The 19,447-nt window shown below is 41.3% G+C and overlaps 1 protein-coding gene across 2 annotated transcripts in view; it reads right to left on the minus strand.

The window, feature by feature from the left end:
• The window catches only part of FAM184B (family with sequence similarity 184 member B), a 151,068-nt gene that overhangs the window by 39,538 nt on the left and 92,083 nt on the right, over nucleotides 1–19,447 (minus strand). For both annotated transcript variants that reach the window (XM_055385464.2, XM_055385463.2), the window contains exon 7: nucleotides 17,875–17,982. In XM_055385464.2, coding sequence (XP_055241439.2) covers nucleotides 17,875–17,982 — 108 coding nt within the window. The remainder of the gene's footprint in view (nucleotides 1–17,874; nucleotides 17,983–19,447) is intronic.

Here is a 19,447-nt window from a genome sequence, read left to right on the forward strand (position 1 = left end):
CAAATATACTCTGAGACAACACAGAGCCTGTGAAAGGGAATCTGCAGAATGTAATTTCTGGGCCACTTTATTGACCATGGCTATATTTAAAGGAGTCCTGGGCAGGAGTCCAGAAAGGGGAGAGGACTGAAAACACTAAAAGGGCTGATGCACCCAGATAACAACACTGGCTCCCAGCTACACTGCATTTGTCTATTTCTATACATTATCTCATGGATGCATATGGCTCTATGAAGTAGCCAGGAAAGGCACTGCCATCTTTGATTTACAGATGGGGAATTAAACTGGAGAAGTCCAGCCATTTGCCTCAGGTCTCATGGCCACTGGAGGGTGGCACAAAATCTAGAACCCTGTATTTTCTGACTCCCATCCACGTAATTCCATGTCACCGCACTGACACTCAGCTGTGCTGTGTTGACCTGATTGTCACCTACCAGCATCAAGGCCTAATTGGATGTGAGTTCAAACCATGTTGTGCAAATACCAAGTATCTGAAAAACTGCAACTCAAAAATCAACCTGAGAGGAGTAATGTCAGCAACACGGCAGAAGGAAGTCCTGATCCCTTTTTTCCCCAATAAGCATATCAATTCAGCAATAATTCATGTACATATTCCCTTGGTAAAAAATCAGAAACTAATCAAAAGGCTCCTGCACCCCAGGAGAATGCAAAACCAGACTCACCAAAGCTGGTAGGGAGATTCAGAACACACTCTTGCCAAAGATGCTGCCCCTGGTGAAGTACCATATGATCATGAAGAGACCCCCTATGCCAGCTTCAACCAGAGGAGGAAAGGAGTTAATCGGCATGTCTAGCACCCCAACTTTTCTAAGGGGGATGTCCCTAGAGGGCTAGCTTTTGTCTTGCTGCTGTTGGAGCTCTATAGGGTCCATCACAGTCTAGCCACTTGGAAGAGAATGGAGGTGGAAACTTGGGCTGGTAGATACCATAGCTCCTCCTTGGCTCAGTGCAGAGTGAGCAAATGAAAACCACAGCTTCCTGCTTCTTACTGGGAGGAAATGAGTTGGTAGAGACCCCCATTACCTGGCCAGGCTCATTAATGGGGGATTCTCTTGTACAAGATCAGCCTGGGAAGACTGGGAGAGGTGATTGCTTTGTCTAATGCATGGACATCAACACAGAGAGTCAAAGAAAATAAAACTCACGCAAAGATGTTCCAAACAAAAGAACAAGATAAATCTCCATAAATTGACCCTAATGAAATAGTTATATGATTTACCTGACGGAGAATAAAAATAACTCTGATAGAGTTGCTTACCAAGATAAAGAGAATAATGAATGAACAAAGTGAGAATTTCAACAAAGAGAGGATACATTTTTAAAGTACCAGAGGAAATCATGGACCTGAAAACACAATAACACAATAACTGAAATGAAAATTCACTAGAGGAATTTAATAGAAAACTATATCAAGCAGAAGAAAGGATTAGTGAACTCAAAGACAGGTCACTGGAAATAATTCAGTCAAAGATGCAAAAAGAAAAAAGAAGAGAGAAAGGACAAGAAGGCTTATTTAAAGATAATGACTAAGAAGTTCCCAAATCTGGAAAAGGAAATAAGCATGCAGATCCAAGAAGCCCTAAATACATCAGATAAGATGAACCCAAAGAACCATACTGAGACAGATAATCAAATTGTCAAAGGTCAAAGACACAAAATTTTGAAAGCAGCAAGAGAAAAGCTATTTGTCACATATAAGAGAACCCCCTCATAAGACAATGAACATTTTCCAGCAGAAAACTTGCAGGCCAGAAGGGAATGGGATGATACATTCAAAGTGCCAAAAAAAAAAAATGCCAACTAAGAATACTATACCCGGGAAAACCCTCCTTCAAAAATAAAAGAAAGTTTGACTTCCTCTTGACTGATTTGGATGCCCTTTATTTCTTTCTCTTATCTGATTGCTCTGGTTAGGACTTCTAGTACTACGTTGATGAAGAGTGATGATAGTGGGCTTTCTTGTCTTGTTCTAGCTCTCAGAGGGAATACTTTCAACTTTTTCCCATTCTACTGAATTTTTTCCATTCAGTAGAATGTGGGTTTGTCATAGATGGCTTTTATTGCATTGAGGTATGTCCTTTGTATACCAATTTTGCTGAGAGTTTTAATCATAAAGGGATGCTGGATTTTGTCAAATGTTTTTTCTGCATCTGTTGAGATGATCATGTGATTTTTGGTTTTAATTCTGTTTATGTGGTGTATCACATTTATTTACTTGCATAGGTTAAACCATCCCTGCATCCCTGGTATGAAACCCACTTGATCATGGCGAATCATCTTTTTGATATGTTGTTGGATTTGGTTAGCTAGTATTTTGTTAAGGATTTTTAGCATCTGTGTTCAACAAGGATATTTGTCTGTAGTTTTCTTTTTTTGTTATGTCCTTTCCTGGTTTTGGCATTAGGGTGATACTGCCTTCATAGAATGACTTAGGGAGGGCTCCTTCTTCCTCTATCTTGCAGAATAGTGTCAATAGGATTGGTACCAATAAGGAACAGTCAGCAGAGTAAACAGACAACCTACAGAATGGGAGAAAATCTTCACAATCTATACATCTGACAAAGGACTAATATTCAGAATCTATAATGAACTCGAACAAATTAGCAAGAAAAAAACAAACAATCCCACCCAAAAGTGAGCTAAGGACATGAATAGACAATTCTCAAAAGAAGATATACAAGTGGCCAACAAACCTATGGAAAAAAGCTCAAAATCACTAATGATCAGGGAAATGCTAATCAAAACCACAACGTGATACCACCTTATTCCTGCAAGAATGGTCATTAAAAAAAATAGATATTGGTGTAGATGCAATGAACAGGGAACACTTCTACCCTGCTAGTGGGAATGTAAACTAGTACAACCACTATGGAAAACAGTGTGGAGATTCCTTAAGGAACTAAAACTAGGAACTACCGTTTGATCCAGCAATCCCACTACTGGGTATCTACCCCGAGGAAAAGAAGTCATTATATGAAAAAGGTACTTGCACAGGCATGTTTATAGCAGCACAGTTTGCAATCGCAAAAATGTGGAACAAACCCAAATGCTCATCAATCAACGAGCAGATAAAGAAACTGTGGTATATATATACAATGGAATATTACTCAGCCATAGAAAGGATGGATTAATGGCATTCACAGTGACCTGGATGAGATTGGAGATATTATTCTAAGTGAAATAACTCAGGAATTGGAAAACCAAACATCATATGTTCTCATTCATAAGTGGGAGCTAAGTTATGATGATGCAAAGGCATAAGAAGGACACAATGGACTTTGGAGATTCAGGAGGAAAGGGTGGGAAGGGGGTAAGGGATAAAAGACTACAAACTGAGTGCAGTGTATATTGCTCAGGTGATCGGTGTACCAAAATCTCATAAATCACTGCTAAAGAACTTACTCATGTAACCAAACACCACCTGTTCACCAATAACCTATGGAAATAAAAAAAAATTTAAAACAACAACAACAAACAAAAATAAATGAAAGATTTTCCCAGACAAACAAAAGTGGAGGGAGTTCTTCATCACTAGACCTGCCTTACAAGAAATGCTAAAGGAATTTCTTCAAGTTGAAATGAAAGGATGCTAAACAGCAACAGGGTAGCCTAAAAGTATGAAACTCATTAGAAAAGGTAAATATATAGGCAAATATAGAACTATATTACTGTAATAGTAGTGTGCAAATCACTTTTAATTCTAGCATAAAAGTTAAAAGACAAAAGTATTAATAATTACAAGCATACCTCAGAGATATTGTAGGTTCAGTTCCAGACTACCACAATAAAGCAAATATTGCGATAAAGCAAAGACACACAACTTTTTTTGTTTCCTTATACACATAAAAGTTATGTTTACACTATACTATAGTTTATTAAGTGTGCAATAACCTTATGTCTAAAAATACATACCTAAATTTAAAAATACTATTTTTCTAAAAAATGTTAACAATCACCTGAGCCTTCAGTGTGTTGTAATCTTTTTGCTGTGAAAGGTCTTGCTTCAATGTTGATGGCTGCTGACTGATCAGAATGGTCATTGCTGAAGGCTGGGGCAGCTGTGGCAATTTCTTAAAATAAGATAACAATGAAGTTTGCCACATAGCTTGACTCTGTCTTTCACAAAAGATTTCTCTGTAGCATACAATACTGTTTGATACCATTTTGCTCACAATAGAATGTCTTTAAAAATTGGAGGCAATCCTCTCAAACTGTCACTGATCTATTAACTAAGTTCATGTAATATTCTAAATCCTTTCTTGTTATTTTAACAATGCTCACAGAAGTCTCATCAGCAGTAAATTTCAACTGAAGAGACCACTTTCTTTGATCATTTCTAAGAAGCAACTCCTCTTCCATTGAAGTTCTATCATGACATTGCAGCAATTCAGTCACATCATCAGGCTTTACATTTCATTCTAGTTCTCTGTCTCTACATAGTTACTTCCTCATCTGAAATCTTGAACCCCTCCAAGTCATCCATGAGGGTTGGAATCAATTTCTTTCAAACTCTTATTGTTGTTTTTTATCTCCTCCCATAAATCATGAATCATGAATATTCTTAATGGTTTCTAGAATGGTGAATGCTTTCCAGAAGGTTTTCAATGGGCTTTGCCCAGATCCATCAGGAGAACCACTATCTATGGCAGCTATAACCTTATGAAATGAAACGTATTTCTTTTCTTTTCACCCTGTCTTATTGTGCTAAGAAATCTACTTCCTAAATAATAAGACTTCAAAGGAGAAATTATTCCTTGATCTAAGAGCTACAGAATGAGTATTGTGTCAGCAGGCATGAAAACAACATTACTCTCCTTGTACCTCTTCATCAGTGCTCTTGGGTGACCAGGTGGTCAGTAAGCAATAATATTTTAAAAGGAATCTCTTTTTTCTGAGCAGTAAGTCTCAACAGTGGGCTTGAAAAAACAGATGTGCTATCATACAGGCTTTATTGCTCTACTTATAAAGCACAAGTAGAGTAGACTTCACACAATTCTTAAGGCCTCTAGAAATTCTGAAATGATAAATGGTCATTGGCTTTAACTTAAAGTCACTAGCTTTATTATCTCCTAACGAGAGAGTCAGCCTGTCCTTTGAAGCTTTGGAGCCAGGCATTGACTTTTACTCTCTAGCTGTGAAAGTCCTAGATGGCATCTTCTAATATAAGGCTGTTTTGTCTACAATGAAAATCTGTTGTTTAAGTTAGCCGTTTTCATCAATGATCTTAGCTAGATCTTCTGGATAACTTGCTGCAGCTTCTCCATCAGCACTTGCTGCTTGTTATGTTATAGAGATGGCTTGTTTCCTTAAACCTCATGAAACAACCTCTGCTAGCTTCCAACTTTTCTTCTGCAGCTTCCTTAACTCTCTCTGGCTTCATAGAATTGAAGAGAATTAGGGCCTGGCTCTGGATTAGGCTTTAGGTTAACGGAACGTTGTGGCTGGTTTGATCTTCTATCTAGACAACTAAAACTTTCTCCATATCAGCAGTAGGTTTGTTTTGCTTTCTTATTACTCATGTGTCACTGGAGTAGCACTATTCATTTCCTTCAATAACTTTTCCTTTGCATTCACAACTTGGCTAACTGTTCAGCACAAGATGCCTCGCTTAGGCCTGTCTCAAAGTTTTTGACATGCCTTCCTTGCTACGCTTAATCATTTCTAGTTTTGGATTTAACATGAGATATGCAACCCTTCCTTTCACATGAACACTTAGAGGCCATTCTAGTATTGTTAATTGGCCTAACTGCAATATTGTTGTGTTTCAGCGAATAGGGAGGTCCAAGGATAGAGAGAGAAAGAGGGGAACAGCTGGTTCTGGAACACAACCAGAACACATACAACATTTATTAAGTTCACCATCTTCTACGGGCATGGTTTGTGGTGCCCCAAAACAATTACAATAGCAACATGAAAGATCACTGATCACAGATCACCTTATCAGATATAATAAGAATAATAAATTTTGAAATATTGTGAGAATTACCAAAATGTGACACAGAGACATGAAGTGTATTTTTTAATTAAGGTACACATATTTTTATAAATAATGCTATTACACACTTAATAGACTGTAGTATAGTGTAAACATAACTTTTACATGTATTGGGAAACCAGTAAATCTGTGTGACTTGCTTTATTCAATATTTACTTTATTGTGGTGGTCTAGAACTGAATTTGCAATATCTCCAAGGTATGCCTTCATAATGGAGTTGAAAAATTCCTGTTGCCTAATGATGACATAGCCATTGTAAAGATGTAGTGTTAAACGTTATCTTTTCCATGTTTAGCTACTTTAGGATACATACATATTTACCCTTGTGTTACAACTGCCCATATATTTTATACAGTAATATGCTGTACAGGCTTGTAGCCTAACAGCAAAAAGCTATAGCATATAGCCAAGGTGTATAGTGGGCTACGCAATATAGGCTTGTGTAAGTACACTCTATAATGTTCTCACAATGACAAAATCGCCTAACAACCCATTTCTCAGAATGTATCATCATCATTAAGTGACACACAACTGTATTTCACAATTGAACTTGACCGTGGAGATCAATAAATAGTTGGCTGAATGAGTGCTTTTTTTTTAGATAAGGTCTGTGGCTCTGTTGCCCAGGCTGGAGTACAGTGGCACAATCTCAGCTAACTGCAACCTCTGCCTCCTGGGCTCAAGCTATCTTCCCACCTCAGCCTCCCAAGTAGCTGGGACTACAGGTACATACCACCACGCCCTTCTAATTTTTGTAATTTTTGTAGAGATGGGGTTTTGCCGTGTTGCCCAGGCTAGTCTCAAACTCCTGACCTCAAGTGATCTGCCCACATTGACCTCCCAAAGTGTTAGGATTACAGGCGTAAGCCACTGAACCCAGCCTGAATGAGCTCTTTCAAGCCCAGCAATACTTGTTTCAATTGCTATTATGAACACCTTTACATGCATAAACTAGAAAACCTAGAGGAGATGGATAAATTCCTGGAAATATACAACTCTTCTAGATTAAACCAGGAAGAAATAGAAACTCTGAACAGGCCAATAACAAGCAGCGAGACTGAAATGGTAAAAAAATTGCCAAAAAAAGTCAAGGACCAGATGGATTCACAGCTGAATTCTATCAGACATTCAAAGAAGAATCATATTAATCCTATTGACACTATTCTACAAGATAGAGAAAGAGGGAACCCTCCATAAATCATTCTATGAAGCCAATATCACCCTAATACCAAAATCAGGAAAGGACATAACAAAACAAGGAAACTACAAACCAATATCCCTGATGAACATAGATGCAAAAATCCTTAACAAAATACTAGCTAATGAAATCCAACAGCATATCAAAAAAATAATCCACCATGATAAAGTGGGTTTCATACCAGGGATGCGGGGGATGGTTTAACATACGCAAGTCAATAAATGTGATATACCACATAAACAATTAAAACAAAAAAATCACATGATCATCTCAATAGATGCAGAAAAAGCATCTGACAAAATCCAGCATCCCTTTGTGGTTAAAACCCTCAGCAAAATCGGTATAGAAGGAACATAACTTAATGTAATAAAAGCCATCTATGGCAAACTTGCAGCCCACATTCTACTGAATGGGGAAAAGTGGAAAGCATTCCCCCTAAGAACTGGAACAAAACAAGGTTGCCCACTCTCACCACTTCTATTCAACATAGTATTGGAAGTCCTTGCCAGAGCAATCAGACAAGAGAAAGAAATAAAGGGCATCCACATCAGTAAAGAGGAAGTCAAACTATCACTGTTTGCTGATGATATGATCGTATACCTAGAAAACCCTAAAGACTCCTCCAAAAAGCTCCTAGAACTGATACATGAATTCAGCAAAGTTTCAGGATACAAAATTAATGTATACAAATCAGTAGCTCTGCTATACACCAACATCGACCAAGCTGGGAATCAAATCAAGAACTCAACCCCTTTTACAATAGCTGCAAAACAACCAAACAAAAAAAACCTTAGGAATATACCTAACCAAGGAGGTAAAAGACCACTACAAGGAAAACTACAAAACACTGCTGAAAAAAATCACAGGCGACAGAAACAAGTGGAAACACATCCCATACTCAGGAATGGGTAGAATCAATATTGTGAAAATGATCATACTGCCAAAAGCAATCTGCAAATTCAATGCAATTCCCATCAAAATATTGCCATCATTCTTCCCAGAACTAGGTAAAAACAAACCTAAAATTCATATGGTAAAAAAAGGAACCCACACAGCCAAAGCAAGGCTAAGCAAAAAGAACAAATCTGGAGGCATCACATTACCTGACTTCAAACTATACTATAAGGCCATAGTCACTAAAACAGCATGGTACTGGTATAAAAACAGACACATAGGCCAATGGAACACAATAGAAAATCCAGAATTAAAGCCAAATACAGCCAACTGATCTTTGACAAAGCAAAAAACAAAAAACAAAAAAACAAAGAACATAAAGTGGGGAAAGGACACCCTATTCAACAAATGGTGCTGGGATAATTGGCAAGCCACATGTAGAAGAATGAAACTGGATCCTAATCTCTCACCTTATACAAAAATCAACTCAAGATGGTTCAAAGACTTAAATCTAAGACCCAAAACCATAAAAATTCTAGAAGATAACATTGGGAAAACTCTTCTAGACATTGGCTTAGGCAAATAATTCATGACCAAGAAAACAAAAGCAAATGCAACAAAAACAAAGATAAATAGATTGGACTTTATTAAACTAAAAAGCTCTGCACAGCAAAAGAAACAATCAGCAGAGTAAACAGACAACCTACAGAGTGGGATAAAATATTTGCAATCTATATATCTGACAAAGGACTAATATCCAGAATCTATAAATAACTCACATCGGCAAGATAAAACAATCCCATCAAAAAGTGGGCTAAGGACATGAATAGACAATTCTCAAAAGAAGATATACAAATGGTAAACAAACATATGAAAAAATGCTCAACATCACTAATGATCACGGAAATGCAAATCAAAACCACCCTGTGATACCACCTTACTCTGCAAGAATGGCCATAGTCAAAAAATAAAAAAGAACACATGTTGGCATGGATGTCATGAAAAGAGAACATTTTTACAGTGCTGGTGAAAATGTAAACTAGTATAACCACTATGAAAAACAGTATGTAAAGTTCTTTAAGGAATCTCCATATTGTTTTCTATATAGAACTACCCCCAATCCCACTACTGGGTATCTACCCTGAGGAGAATAAGTCATTATACAAAAAAGATACTTGCACACGCATGTTTATAGCAACAAAATTTGCAACTGCAAAAATATGGAACCAGCCCACATGCCCATCAGTCAATGAGTGGTTAAAAAAAAATTGTGGTATATACATACCATGGAATACTACTCAGCCATAAAAAGGAAGAAAATAATGGCATTTGCAGCAACTTGGATGGAATTGGAGACCATTATTCTAAGTGAAGTAACTCAGGAATGGAAAACCAAACATGGTATGTTCCCACTTATAAGTGGGGGCTAAGCTATGAGGATGCAAAAGCATAAGAATGATACAGTGGACTTTGGGGACTTGGGGCAAAGGGTGAGAAGGGGGTGAGGGGTAAAAGACTGCACACTGGGTACAGCGTACACTGCACAGGTGATGGGTGCACCAACATCTCAGAAATCAGCACTAAAGAACTTATTCAAGCATATAAGGTAACACATATGTTAATTAGCTATATTGAGCCATTCCACAATGTATAGATATTTCAAAATATGTCACACATGATAAATTATAGTTTTTGATGTCATTAAAAATTATATTTAAGTTTTGTTATTTTGAAAGCTTTTTCACAGATCTTTTTCAGTTTTGTTTGTTTTTGAGACTGTCTTGTACCTGGTTGCACTAAATATATAATAGTTCTCTCTTGTGAAAACCTTAAAAGCCTAGATTTGAACACGTGTTCAATGATAATAATGATATAACAGAAAAAAGAACTTATTTCATGTAACCAGACACCACCTGTTCCCCAAAACCCTACTGAAATAAACAAAACAAAACAAAAACATTGTCCACTTCTCTGAACTCTAAATAAAACAGACTCAGAACATGGCTTCTGAGAATATCCCTGAGCCACTCCTGGTGTATCCTGAGTTGTTCAACCCAATTCCTACTCTTGGGTTTTTCCCATCAGGCGTTTTTCTCAGGTTCAGTCCAGTGCACTCTCAGTGCTAAAGTGGCCTGGATATGAATAGTGTGCACGGAAAAATAAATAGATCTGCTTCTCCTCTCCAAACCATCTACTGCAAATGCTTCCTCCCACTTCCTCCCAGGCAAATGGCTGGTTATTTTAAATCTGTGTTCACATTTAGGTCCTCATCTTTCATCTTCCAGTTATTTAACATTTTCTGGATTATTTCTATTTTAAAGAAACACCCACGCCCAGGAAATCTCCTAGAAGGGAATATTCAAAGTCATTCTCAAGTTCATTTGACAATCTTTCAAAGGTAGCATTATGTACATCTTAAAATAGAACACCGAACGTAATGGAGTTTTGCTGAAATGATTACAGGGGACTGTAATAGATACTATAAAGTCAACTTACATTGACAGAATCTTTAACAGTTCTGAAAAGTGACTTCATATGCTTTCTCCTGTTCATTACCACAAGTCTCTGGGGGTATGAAGTGCAGGGATTATTGCCACTGTTTTACTAACAAGAAGTAGTGCAGCATTGCAGCTTACAGCACAGGCCCTGGTACCACCCTCTGGGCCTTGGTTTCTCTGTAAGAGTCTCATAGGGTGGTTTGTGGACTGTGTGAAGTCCTATGGGTTTGCCATTATGAGTAATGAAGAAACTGATCTCAGGGATGGTTTCTGACCTGTCTGAGGCTCCTAAGCAGGTCTTGGGCAGAGCTGGGTGGAACCTATGTCCTAAGCCTTAGGCAGGTGGCCCTGCCCTACACTGTCTTCCCAGGCTCTACTGAATCTCAGCCAATGCCCAGAACCTCTCCACGGAGTGAAGGGCAGCCTGCCTTGTTCCATGTCAGGTGGAACCAGACCCTTCAATTCACACCAACCAAGGGTGCTGGCTCCCAATTGGCCTGAGGGACACTCAGGATGTCACAGTTGTTTAAGAGCCTAGTGGTTATCTGCCTGCCAACGGCCAGGACAGATGATGCCTCGAATTCCTATGGTCCTCCAAAATATGGCACGGGGTGACTCTTGCCCAGCAAACCACTCGGGGCCTCCAAGGAGTAGGGGACACTTTCAGGCCTGGAGAGCTTTGGAGTGTCCCTGGATCCTTCCCAAACGCCTCAGGAGCTTGCCTTGGGCTGCTTCCCCATGGCATCCCATTTCCTGGTGAAGTCATGTTCAGATTTCAGTGTCAAGCAGATGTCCGCAGACGTCATTCTTCTGGAATAGTTTCCTGGACTCCCCTGGACAGAAAGCTTCCTCTCCCATATGGGCTTGCCATTAATATATCTTCTTGCCATCATCATAGCAGTCATCGTAACAGGTTAGTATTTAAGGAAATAATTATTTCTCCCATTTGAAATGTGAGCCCTCCAAGGATCAAGATTGGGCCTCATTCTCCTTGACATGCAGCCCTATGGCTTGTATAGTGATGGTACTCAGACATATTTATAGAGACGAGATGACTTAAATGGCAGTTACCACAAATGACTCCCTTTTCCTTCTGGAGAGGGCGTGGGCAGGGGTATGTACGAAAACTTCCACCCTTCTCCACCGCCTGTTCAGTGTGGCCCAGGCACCAAAGGAATCTTCCGGAAAAAAATTTTCCCTCAGAATGATTATGACTAAAATGGCTTTCTGGAAACCAATTAGTAAAACTTTGAATCTACGAGAATCAAGGAGACTGGCAGGGAGAGACCAGGATTAAAGTCTTGGTGAGGTCCCAGCTAAGTTTAGTGGGGACAGAGTCACACCCACGTTTGGCAGCCTTCTCCCTGCATATTCTGGGAGTGGAGTGGAAAGCCTGATCTCAGTTGACATTATTATTTTTATCTCTCTCTCTTTTAGATTTATTTTTATTGTTTGTTTATTTATTTATTTATTTTTGAGACAGTCTCACTCTGTTCCCCAGGCTGGAGTACAGTGGCACAATCTTGGCTCACTGCAACCTCCACCTCCCAGGTCCTAGCGGTTCTCGTGCCTCAGTCTCCCACGCAGCTGGGACTACAGGCGTGTGCCACCATGCCCAGCTAATTTTTGTATTTTTAGTAGAGACGAGGTTTTGCCATGTTGCTCAGGCTGGTCTTGAACTCCTGGCCTCAAGTGATCCACCTGCCTCCATCTCTCGAAGTGCTGGGATTATAAGCATGAGCCACTGCGCCTGGACTGTTTTTATTTCTCTTGACTCACTGAAGTGCTTTGCAGAACAGCTACTGGCCTAAACTGAAACCCCTGAGTCTTGAACAAACTTAAATTTTATAGCCCCAATCCAGCAGGAACATCACTGGGGAAGTTGTCATTTAATATCCTGTTCTGATGCCCCTATTGCCACCAGCAGATCTGCCATCAGATTGTTCAAGCCCCTGCCTAGGCCTCCCTGGCTTTACCTCTGCCCCTTGTACCATTCTGTGTGGTTGCAGGTATGGCAGTACTGAAGTATGCTGCTCACACCTCATCTAGACCTAGGCAGAGCTTCGGCTCACCAGGCTGGCACAGAGCTGGCTTGCCAAAACTATTAGAACTACATTACATTTTTTTTCTAATTGGCAAAGTTCAGAAAGTTTTGTAACTTGCTGTGTTAGCAAAGCACACGTGTTGCTGGTGGGGGCACAGAGCAGAGCAACCTCAGTGGGTGGCAAGTGAGGGTATCTATTGAAGTTAAACACGCACACACCACTGCACCCGGCAAATTCCATGGGAGCAAAAGTTAGCACCTAGAGAGCATTTGCACACACTAGGTGCTGTTTCCAACACCATACAGATAGGAATCCATTTAGACCTCACAAAGACCCTCTGGAGTAGACACTATCATCGCCCTTGGTGTATAAATGAGAAAGGTGAAGCAAAGAGACATTAAATTATTTGTCCAAGATTATCCAGCCAGTAAGAACCCAGGTGTCTGGTTCAGGGGTGAGCTTGCTTAACTACTATACTATATTATATCCCTCTATGGTGCTATCCATTGAAGTATTATCTATAATAGAGAAATATTAAAACAATCTAAATGTCAATCATAAGGGAATGGTTAAATATAATATGGTTTTTCTGTACAAGGGAGAACTAGGTGGTTGGTTTGTTTTTAAAAAAATGAAGCTAAAAGGGAAGTATACAGATATATTACAATCTCTAAGCTATAAAATTTAAGTTAAGAAAAGCAGAACTGGCCAGACGCAGTGGTTCATGTCTGTAATCCCAGCACTTTGGGAGGTGGAGGTGGGTGGATGGTTTGAGCCCAGGAGTTTGAGACCAGCCTGGACAGCATGATGAAGGCTCGTCTCTACAAAAAATTCAAAAATTAGCTGGGCGTGGTCGTGGGCACCTGTAGTCCCAGCCACTCAGGAGTCTAGGCAGGAGGATTGCTTGAGCCCAGGAAATCGAGGATTGCAGTGAGCCAGGACTGCACTCCACCCTGGGTAGCAGAACAAGACCCAGTCTCAAGAATAATAATAATAATAATAATAATAATAATGATAATAATAATATATTATTATTATTATTCATGAGAGTATCCTATCATTTATAGAAAAAACTCCATAATTATGCCTGTATATACACTATACCTCTGAAAGGATACATAAGAAGAGAGAAAATAAAACACAACAAGTAGTTTTTCCTGGGATAGGGAACTCAGCAGGAAGAAGGAAGATGCTTTCCAATGTATACCTTTATATACCATTTGAGTTCTGTACCATATATGTGGATTGCTTATTTGAAAAGAGGCCCGAATTTGAAAGAACAAACAATATCTGCAAAATGCCTAATAGAAAACAGCACCAGATATTTAAGCTGTTACTAAATGTCCACATTGTCTTCCAGCTACTTGTTTATGCACACTTCTCCCTCTGGCATCCAGCCCAGAGGCTGGCACATGCCAGGTATTGCACACATGACTGCAGAATGAATGAATAACGTGCATATTGAGTTGAATCAAATGAAACTGATATTTGTCGAGGTTCTTGCTGCAACTCTACAGAGGAGGCATCTGCACTTCCCTCTAGAAACTGAACTCATTCACTATTCACAACAGCAAAGACATGAAATCAACCCAAATGCCCATCAATGATAGACTGAATAAAGAAAATGTGGTGCATATACACCACCATGGAATACTATGCAGCCATAAAAAGGAATGAGATATGTCCTTTGCAGGGACATGGATGAAGTTGGAAGCCATTATCCTCAGCAAACTAACACATGAACAGAAAACCAAACACCATATGTTCTCACTTATAAGTGGGAGCTGAACAATGAGAACACATGGATGCAGGGAGGGGGAAAAACACTCACTGGGGCCTGTTGAGGGAGGGTGGTGGGTTGAGGAGAGCATTAGGGAAAAGAGCTAATACATGCTGGGCTTAAGACCTAGGTGATGGGTTGATAGGTACAGCAAACCACCATGGCACATGTTTACCTTTGTAACAAACCTATTCATCCTGCACATGTACCCTGGAACTTAAAAAAAAAAGAAAAAGAAAAAGAAACCGAGCTCATTGAAAGACAACATTCTAGATCAAGAAGGCTGAGGAGGGCTGGGCGGGTTGGCCCACACCTGTAATCCCAGCACTTTGAGAGGCCGAGGCAGGTGGATCATGAGGTCAGGAGTTCGAGACTAGCCTGGCCAATATGGTGAAACCTCATTTCTACTAAAAATACAAAAATTAGTCGGGCATGGTGGTGTGCGCCTATAGTCCCAGCTACTTGGGAGGCTGAGGCAGAAGAATTGCTTGAACCCAGGAGGCGGAGGTTGCAGTGAGCCGAGATCATGCCATTGCACTCCAGCCTGGGTGACACTGGGTGACAAAGTGAGACTCTGTCTCAAAAGAAAAAAAAAAAAAGACTGAGGAGTTTCCTGGTGAACCAACCCACGGTTCCCAACAGGCACTTGTATTCTGGACTTCTTCAGGACTTGCTTTTTTAGCTACAGAGGTGGTTCTCAACTGGGGATAATTTTGTCCTCTGGAGACATTTTTGGTTGGAAAGATACTACTGGCATCTCATGGGTAAAGGCCAAGGATGCTGCTATACATCCTGCAGCACACAGCATAGCTCCACACACCCCGCCAAAACAAAGAATTATCCAACCCCAAAGTCAAGTGCTGAAGTTGAGCTGTGGTGATAGCACCGGCTCATGGACATCGTGACCATGACTGGTAGACTCAGGTCATCAGCCCTGGAACATATCTAGAATTTCTATGTGTTTATTTCCCTAAAACACAGCCTGCTCTACAATCTTCCTGAACTGCATTTTTTTATTCAGTCTCCAGCTTACCACCTTATTTCAGATTTAATCTCATCAAGAAGGATACCAGCCAACTCCGGTTCAGCTCCCTGCCACAGTCACTTTGAGGAGCTAAGAAATACTTGAATATCTCAGGACAACCTTTCTGGGAAACCCCACAGGGTGCTGGTGAAAGGTGCAGCTGTCCCTGGGGCCAAAAGTTCTCTGGAATGCTAGCTCATGAGACTGATTCTTGAGAAACTGAGGGAGAATGAAAATGTCTGCACATCCCTCAGGCAGAAATCTTCTGAAAGGAGAGGGACAGCCTCAGATCAGGAAGGGGCAAGCCCTGTGGATGAGGGTGCCTCTGCTCCTTTAGGCTTGTCCTCCAGGCTTACATGGGGGCAGCAGGGCTGCTCAAGGATTCTCCCCTAATCTGGGTGTCAGAGGAGGAAGGAGGAAATCCAGGGAGTCCTGGCTGCTCCCCTTAACCCAATGACAGCTGGAGTCTGTTTTATCTGGAAGGCATCCTGGGCATGTGCTGCTCTTATGGAGAGAGGAGGGGATCAGAGCCAGTAGTTCCATGCTGTCTTGGCTATTTACCTGCCTGTGACTGTGGGCAGGTCACCTGCCCTCACCTTCAGTTTTCTCTTCTATACCATGGGTGCCTTACACGGTTGTTGGAAAATTCCAATGAAGCTGAGCATACTGGCTCACACCTGTAATCCCAGCACTTTGGGAGGCCAAGAAAGGAGGATCACCTGAGGTCAGGAGTTCGAGACTAGCCTGGCTAACATGGTGAAACACTGTTTCTACAAAAAATAGAAAAATTAGCTGGGCCTGGTGGCGTGCACATGAGGTCCCAGCTACTCGGGAGGCTGAGGTGGGAGGATCACTTAAGGCCAGGAGGTTGAGGCTGCGTGAGCTGTGACTGCACCACTGCACTGCAGCCTGGGCAACAGAGAAAGACCCTGTCTCAAAAACAAAAAACTCCAATGAAGTCAAAGATGAGAACAGTGCTCTATGACTGACCAGTTCACATACAAATGTTAATTATTATTTAAATCCACAGTCATTAGATTTTGGCTCATTTTTGCCCTGGTGAATATGTGGTTGAGTGGGGGTTATCTCAGAGGAGTATGCCATGGGGGCTGTTGGCAGGACTGGGGCCTGAGCCCTGGAAGATGGGGATCATGGGAGAGAAACTGCAGTTCCTGAGGACACTCGTGTACACAGAAATGGGTAAACAAGAGACTGGTGAGACTGATGTGGTAAGATTCAGACTGACCCATGTAGTGTTTTCCCTCCTGGAGTTTGAAATGGCCTGAAAATTGTAGGCAACAATCAAATAAGTGAAATTGAAGGCCGTGAGTTTTTTATGGCTCTCTTGCTGCTGAAACAGGAATTAAGAGGGTTATTCAAGCCAGGGTACTCAAGCGCCCACTTCAGGGAGATTATTTATATTCCTGACATGGTACAACAAATGTTCACTGAGTGCCTATCTTGGGGGTTAGGCTGTGTGCCTAAGAAGATATGCTGAAGTCTTAAGCCCGGGTACCTATGAATGTGACCTTATTTGGAAATAGGATCTTTGCAGATGCAATTAGTTACGATGAGGTCATGCTGTAGTAGAGTGGGCCCTAAAGCCAGTGGCTGGTGTCTTTATAAGAAGGCTGTATGAAGGCACAAAGACTCAGAGACAAGGGGAAGGAGGCCGTGTGATGACAGAGGCAGAGATCGGAGTGACGCGTCTGCAAGGAAGACTTGGCCAAGGAACAAAAGGACTGCCCAGCAACCACCAGAGGCGAGGGGAGCCGCACAGACCAGGTTCTCCCTCGCAGCCTCCAAAATAAGCCAACACCTTGATTTCAGACCTCCAGCCTCCAGAACCGTGAGAGAGTACATTTCCATGGCTGAAGCCACCAAGTACATGGTCATTCGTTATGGTGATCCTAGAGAACAATCCAACCCACCGTAAGCCAGACAGAGAGACAAACAGGAACCAGTTTCTACCCTCAAGCGGCGTCCCTGAAACGGCAGGTTCACGGACAAGGGCTGTTGTGAGAGTAAATGAGATCATGGCTGTGGAGGGAGACAGCCGGGGCAAGAGAGGGGCTTTTATGACTACTCTTGGGGTTCGTGCTGGGCAGAATCAAAGGCCCTGCTCTAGTTGAGTGCGCCCTTTATCCTCCAGGCAGGCTGCTCTCAGAGAGAGAGCGGAGACTCATCTGACAGGTCTTATTCTTTTTCAAACCATGCAGATAATTAGTCAGACTTCTATTTCCTTCGTGGTTTCTGTGAATGGATTTTGTGGTGATTTTTTTTTTTCCGGGCATTTTGGCAGTGTCGAGGAGAGATGTAAAAGAGCCCATTAACATCAGCATGTGTCACTGGGGACACTGAAAGGCTGAGACCGAGAAAAGAAATATCTTTAATTAAATCTGACAAAGCTGGAGGTTACCTGGGTCTCCAGAATGCTGCGGTGCTGGCGGCCTAATTCCTGGGGCCTTTCCTCAGCTCCTGTGGGGCGTGTCTTATTTTGTTGGATAAATTCTTCCAGCCTTAAAACCTAAAACAGGAGATAAGAAACACCACGCAATGAAACCAGGTTCTACCTCCTCGATACAGTCATTCATCCGGGAATCAATTCCCCTGGGTCAGTCTGTTCTGGGGAGAGTGCCCCATTAGACAAATTCTACACACACTTCTAGAAATGCCTTTTTTTTTTTTTTTTTCTTTTCTGAGCCAGGGTCTTGCTCTGTCACCCAGGCTAGAGTGCAGTGGCACGATCTTGGCTTACTGCAACCTCCACCTCCCGGGTTCAAGTGATTCTCCTGTCTCAGCCTCCTGAGTAGCTGGGACTACAGGTATGCACCACCACGCCCAGCTAATTTTTTGTATTTTTAGTAGAGACGGGGTTTCACCATGTTGCCCAGCCTGGTCTCAAACTCCTGACCTTAAGCGATCCGCCTGCCTCGGCCTCCAAAAGGGCTGGGATTACAGGCGTAAGCCACTGTGCCCGGCCTAGAAATGCCATTTCTAATGAGCTAGTTGCTTAGTCTTTCCAGAAGAAAATGTGCCCAGTAGGTTTATAGTATTCCACACTTTCCTTCAATTATTTACATACATATTTCTATACTCGATCTGTAGGGTGGCTTTAATACCATTCCTGGAAGGCCACTCAATTTCTTTTGAAAACAAAACAAAAAAGTTAATTGGTAAAGAAAATGAACAACATTTAAGAATTATATAGATAAAACGAGAAAAGAGTGGTTGGGGGTGCTCTGAAAGTGTAAGGCCTTAATTATGATGATGATTAACCAACTAATTGTAATATTTGAATTAAACAGACAGCTTTCCCCTAGACTTTGAGGAGAATGACGCCAAAAAACATAAAGGAAACTTTGACTTTCCTCAAAATTTTCTAGAAACCTTAATACCAGTTAGGCACCATGCTAGGTACAAGGAGGGATGGGGAAGGGACAGAGTGAGAGCAAGATAGTCAAATCATAAAGCATGGTCCCTGCCTTTAAGGAGCTGTCATTTTATGAGGGAGATAGATAAATGTTTATAACCCCAATGACACTCAGTAGAGATATGTACAAAATAATAAGAGCACCTCCTTAATGATCCATTTGCTCTGTGCCACCCAGGAATCTAAGCCTTTTTTAAAAAAAAAATTTTCTTTTTTAAAAAATTGAGATGGGATCTTGCTATGTTGCCCAGGCTGGTCTCAAACTCCTGGGCTCAAGAGATCCTCCCACCTCAGCCTCCCAAAGTGCTGAGATTATAGGGATGAACCACTACACCCAGCCAGGAACCTAAGCCTTTTACAGTATTAACTCTTTTAATCCTCACAACAGCCTTTATAAGGTAGGCACTACTGCACAGAATTTACAGCAATAGGGCCAGGCGTGGTGGCTTATGCCTGTAATCCCAGCACTTTGGGAGGCCAAGGTGGACAGATCACCTGAGGTCAGGAGTTCAAGACCAGTCTGGCCAACATGGCGAAACCCCATCTCTACTAAAAATAC

Source organism: Gorilla gorilla, chromosome 3, assembly GCF_029281585.2.
Source record: "Gorilla gorilla gorilla isolate KB3781 chromosome 3, NHGRI_mGorGor1-v2.1_pri, whole genome shotgun sequence".
NCBI lineage: Eukaryota > Metazoa > Chordata > Mammalia > Primates > Hominidae > Gorilla > Gorilla gorilla.